The 5,650-nt window shown below is 41.2% G+C and overlaps 1 protein-coding gene across 1 annotated transcript in view; it reads right to left on the bottom strand.

Annotated features, from left to right (window-relative positions):
- Positions 1 to 5,304, bottom strand: part of vps11 (VPS11 core subunit of CORVET and HOPS complexes) — a 29,541-nt gene extending 24,237 nt beyond the window's left edge. The window contains exons 1-5 of the mRNA XM_037687616.1: positions 5,138 to 5,304; positions 3,718 to 3,866; positions 1,850 to 1,985; positions 1,063 to 1,226; positions 724 to 971 (exon numbers count right to left, since the gene is read on the bottom strand). Of these exons, the coding sequence (XP_037543544.1) occupies positions 724 to 971; positions 1,063 to 1,226; positions 1,850 to 1,985; positions 3,718 to 3,866; positions 5,138 to 5,282 (842 nt within the window). The 5' untranslated portion in view covers positions 5,283 to 5,304. The remainder of the gene's footprint in view (positions 1 to 723; positions 972 to 1,062; positions 1,227 to 1,849; positions 1,986 to 3,717; positions 3,867 to 5,137) is intronic.
- Positions 5,305 to 5,650: the final 346 nt, after the last annotated feature.

Below are 5,650 nucleotides of genomic sequence, written 5' to 3'. Positions count from 1 at the left end.
GTATTTAGAAGTAGTGTATTTAGAAGTAGTGTATTTAGAAGTAGTGCCTGCAGCCCCACGTCACAATGTTGTGGAAAACTGATGAAGGCAGCCGTGACTTGGCACTTTGGCCTCACAGCAACAAGGTCCTGGGTTCAGTCCTGGGTTCAGTCCTGGGTTTGGACCTGCGGTCTTTCTGTGTGGAGTTTGCATGTTCTCCACGTGTTTCCTCTCACAGTCTAAAAACGTGCACGTTAAACTGTCTTCAGGACCAGGCCGCGCATGCAAAAGAGATTTGTGATTTCAGCAGGATTTCCCTGGTTAATTAAAAGTACATAACTTAAGTTAGCAAAATATCTGAACCAAAGACAGATTGTTAATGAAGCTCCATGAGGTCATGGAGGGATGGAGCCACACCAGCTCACACTTCAACATGGCTGATGCAGTTCACCATTAGCAAACACAAAACGGCTGCAAGTGTGTCACCTTTTCAGACACCGAGTTAAAGTCTGGTCTGGTGGTAGCTGGGTCATCATCACTACACAAACTTTAAGCATCAGCACATCAGCAAGGTGTTGCAAAGATTTGACTGAAACAGCTACAACTCCATCAAAAGATGATTTACAGTGAACATGTGGCAACGGTGGTGGGTGATGTGACTCATGAACTGCTAGCTCTTTAATATTTGATGATGTGAACATGCAAAGCTTGAGCTGTGAATAGATTCATGTGTGCTGCCCTTACTTGCTGGGGGACTTCACGTCTCTGGTGAGTAAGAACAAATATCCGCGGTGCCAGAGAGCCAGCAGCTTGTGACCATCAAAAGCAAAGCAAGGACCCCGCTCATCTGGTTGGTATAGATACACACACTCATTCCCAGCAACAACAAACTGGGAATCCTGGGATGGATCAGATAAGGAGGAGCAGCGCAGTGCACAGCCATGTGCACCTAGTTCTATTCTGGGATACTCCTTGGTGGACAGGGTGTAGCACTAAGCAGGAGAAACAGAGACAGCAGCTTGGTTAGACAATGGCCTGTACAAATGTTCAGGAGCTGCAGACACCAGAACACACCAGACTTACAAAAACTTTTTCCAGAGTGGCAACAAACAAGTTAGTTGTTTTTGCCATTTGGCGGAAGGCGAGTCCAGTGACTGGGCTACTCCCCTCATGCAGAGTCAAAGTTTTACTGTGGCGGTCTCTGGTGATGTCACCTTTGGTCAAAACCACGCTGCCGTCTGTGAAGCCTGTCAGGAAACACAACGCAACGCTGAGAACGACTGCTGGGACTCGTCCAGCCATCGTCTCACAACACGACTGAGAACAGCCAAACAAGCAGAATACATGCTAAAATGTGTAAAATAGATGTCTAAGCTAACATTAGGAAAATAAATGTTATAAGCAAAACTGTGAATAAAAAAAGCAAAACCCATGCTAAAGCTAAATTTATCAAAACAGATGCTAACATTAGCAAAACTCTGGTTAAAAGCAGCAAAACATATGCAATTAATAACAAAATGTATAAAAAAGTAGCTAAATAGATTCTAAAACTAAAATGAGAAAATACGACAGCTAAAGGGAAGAGGAAACAGAATGGTTCTTAAAAGTAACAAGACAAAAACAGAGCCAGTAGCTGAAGCAGATTTAAAAAAAAAAAAGCTAAAGAAATCTTCATGTATTCCTATTATTTTTATGAAGTTACATTTCTTTGAAAAGGATAAAAGTTGCAAATATTAAAGCTCATAACAAGCCTAATGTGAGTTAAAATAACACAAATCAGGCAGAAAGAGTTTGACTGCAAAAATGTTGAGAAGCAACAATAGGAAACAACAGTGTGATCAACTGTGTCAGTGGTGGAGGCGTGTCTGACCTATGGCCATGAAATTGAGGTTCTCATTTACACTCAGGCAAGACACTTCTGTTGGTTTGTTGCCCGGAATGGCAGAGAAAATTCTGGTACAAAGAGGATTTCCACCGTCTCTCTTTTCAAGGTTCCAGACCTTTACCTAGAGAAAAAAGCACAATCAGTTGGTGAGGGCTCAGCCCAGTACGTCCTAACAGTTCTCTTACAAAAGCAGGAACACTTTTAGACTTTATATGTCAAGATCATTTGGCAGACACACAACAGTCCTATAAATAAATAAACATGACAGTAAAGTCAACTATTAGTTATAAAAGCTAATGAGATTCTTATTCTATTTCATAGTTCTATTAAAGCCTAATGCATTTATTGGGAACACAACAGACTTCATCAAATCCTCAAAGTCTCAAATTCAGTGTTTTTGTGGCGTACTGGTGATGATGAACAGCTGTGCTTGATGAACCATGGATCATTATTGCCCGCAGACAAATGTCAAAGCAGACTAATGGGTTTTTGCCCTTGTCTGTGTTCTTGTAGTGACCTTACAGGTCGGAGTAATTAAACCTTTACTTAATAAATGTAACCTCGATTCAGAAATTCTGGCCAACTATAGACCCATATCTAATCTAACTTTCATCTCAGATATTCTAGAGAAAACAACAAAGTCCATGCTCAATAATCCAGGTATACAATCCAACATTTTTCAGTCCGGTCATCTGGACAGTTTATTTTTTGTGCTGAAACGTTACCCCCTTCAATCCAGAAGGCTTCATCAGTGAAGGAAACACTCAACAAAACTGATTCTTCCCCCAACAGCTTACTCCAAAGTGGAACAAACCAGTTCTGCTTCTGATAAGATGGTCTCTTTGGCATGCCCCCTCTTCCATTGCTGCTCCTCTTCCTGGTTGACAGTCATGTCAAACTGGTTGAAAACAACAAAGTCCAGACTCTAGAGCAATGTGGATATCCTAACTGGGCTTTCCTGAAAGAAGAAACCCAAACAGGACTCCAGTCAGCCAACAGGTGAAAAGGAGGAACCCAGACCCAGACCAGTGGTCATTCCATATGTTGAGGGAGTATCAGAGAAACTGAGACGTTTATTTTCTAAACACAACGTCCCAGTGGCTTTTAAACCCCAAAATACATTAAAGACTGGTTCATCCCAAAGATCCAGTCCCCCGGCACAAACAGAGCAATGTTGTGTATGTTGTTCAGTGTCAGGAGGGTGATCAGTCTTACATCGGGGAAACTAAACAGCCACTGGCCAAAAGGATGGACCAGCACAGAAGATCAACATCATCAGGCCAGGACTCTGAGGTCTACACTCATCTCCAGGCCAGCGGTCACTCTTTCAGGGATGAAGATGTTCACATCCTGGACAGAGAGGAACGATGGTTTGAGAGAGGAGTAAAGGAGGCCATCTTTGTGAAAAGAAACCGTCCATCATTAAACAGGGGCGGAGCCTCCAGGTTCAACTGTCCCCCTCTTACAATGCTGTGATTGCTAGTATCACTCAGCCCTCTGTGAACAGTAAACAGCCATCAGGTGCTAATGATCCATTGTTAGGCTGATGGTCCTTCTTGAGCATGTGATCAGCTGGTTCTGGTTGTCAGCAGCAAACTGGTTGATCCACTCTGAGAAGGTGCTATTTAAGAGACTGAGCTGAATACAGCACCTCAGACTGAGGAAGTCTTTCAGATGAGAGACGAAACGTTTCTACATTTTTTAAATTATTTTTTTGTTCTTTGTTTTGTTTGTTTTTGAATGTCCAGAGGACCAGACTTAACTTTTTTAGATTCACTCATCTGAGTTTTCGGGTTTTAGGAATGTTTTGTAACATATTATCTGAACGGCTTCTGTTGGAGTCTGCTACTTACCAGGGGGTTTATTCCAGGTTCATCTTGTCCCACTGATACGAGGATGCTATGCTGTTTCAACTGGAACAGGTGGGTCACCCGCAGCTTGTAGGCCTGAAAAGACATGAGCTGCAGGGAGCGAGTCAGGAGGCAGATTCTTCCTTCCATATGTGAGATTAAACAGGTTAAGGCCAATTACAAGGGATGGAATTGAGAATTTTGCTCTCTAGGTAATCTTGAAGAAGCCTCACTTGGGTTCAGCAGCAGGGCGATGATCACAGCATGCCAGCTGAACTCCTCCACAGCCAGAACCATTGATCACAAACCTCTGTTTATACTTGTTACTTCAACAGGGGCACAGCCAATGATTAAGTTTAGGGGCAATTACTTTTCAGGGACAAGCTGGTTTGAACAGCAGTTTTTCCTCAGTAATTAACCTTTTCCAACACATGACCAAAAAAATGTAAACAGGAAATATCTTTAGTATTATTATAAATATTATTAGCTAAATGTACAAACTAAGCTCTTTATTCAGAACATCCGTCTGCAACCTTCACAATAAAAACTGCCACGTCAGCTGCACCAACCACCCAATGACATCTAGAAATGTTAAACATTTAACAGCTTTAGTTAAAGACAACAGCTTTTTAAGCTTTACATAAACACTGTATTTAAATAGTATTAAGTACATTATGAAATTTAGGATTCACAAATTTTTTTTCGTTAATTTATTTACGCGTTATGACAAAAGAGAAACCAAAGTCTAGTGAAGATGGATTTCTCTGGTCTCAAACAAGTTTTACCAAATGAATTCTGACCTATGCCAGACTAAATAATACCTACATACAGAAGATTTATGTTAAATTGATCAAATAAGCCCAAATCCTAAAAGAGAAAACCATACTTTGATTGCAATGAATTCTCTAGAATGAATAAAAATCTGGTGTTGGCGTCACAACAATTCTAAATTCGTAAAAGCATAAACCATAATTAACCTAAACTCTATCAAGTATGTAATTAAATGTAAGCTTTTATCAACTTATCAACCATGACCTGGATCGATTTGTAAATTGTCTTTTGAATGACAGCAGCAACTTGTCTGGGGAAGGTTCTGCTGGTAGGACGGGTCTAAATCCAGTGCTTGGAACCAAAACTGCAGGAGAATCATTATTGTATTAATATAAAGTGCAACGCTCAGATTGTGTTCAAATATAACATAAAGGTAAAGTCAGCCTGGGTAGATGAACATGTCAACATGTTTGTTGTTCTACATTTGATAGTAAAACAGTTGAACTATTGCTTTCACTAACAATGTACTCAGCTGTTTTTAAACTAACAACAGCTGATTCAAACAGCAGAACTTGGCCTGTAATCCCTGCAGAGAGGAGAAAGCAAGCTAGCTGCTGCTAACGCAGCGTTAGCCGATGACGTCAAAGGATATCTCCGAGAACAACATGGCTGCGGCCAGAGTCGCTGGCCAGTATTCCTTTGGGAAGAGTGAAGCTTTTCCCAGCGTCTGCAGGATCTTTCACGATGTCTTTATCGAAGAAGACGAATTTTCTCCACTGCAAAAACGCCGCTGCCATATTGCTAACGTCAACAACAGGAAGTGTCATGTGACGGTCACATGACGCACCACCCAGTAGTTTTTTTAATCTTCTTCTTTTTCCGACAGAAATAATACTTTGGCTCACTGTCGCCACCAGCTGGTAGGTAGTGTGGGTTGGACCGAGATGTCAATCACTTGAATTCTTTCTTTTCTGTACTTCTGGCAGTACGATAAAATATACTCTTATTACCTCACCGTCTCAGTTACATTAGGTTACATTTATTATGTTTCCCTCATTTTCTGCTTTACCGTGTTCTTTACTTTTGCTCTACTGAACTACGCTAAAAGCCTCTTCTGCAACTTTATCTGCTGTTTCATATGCTGATGTGAGCTGGATTCCATAAA

This window comes from Nematolebias whitei, chromosome 14, assembly GCF_014905685.2.
Source record: "Nematolebias whitei isolate Nwh7 chromosome 14, NemWhi1, whole genome shotgun sequence".
Taxonomy (NCBI): Eukaryota; Metazoa; Chordata; class Actinopteri; order Cyprinodontiformes; family Rivulidae; genus Nematolebias; species Nematolebias whitei.
The sequence above is the reverse complement of the archived record's forward strand: the minus strand, read 5'-3'. Positions and strand labels throughout refer to the sequence as shown.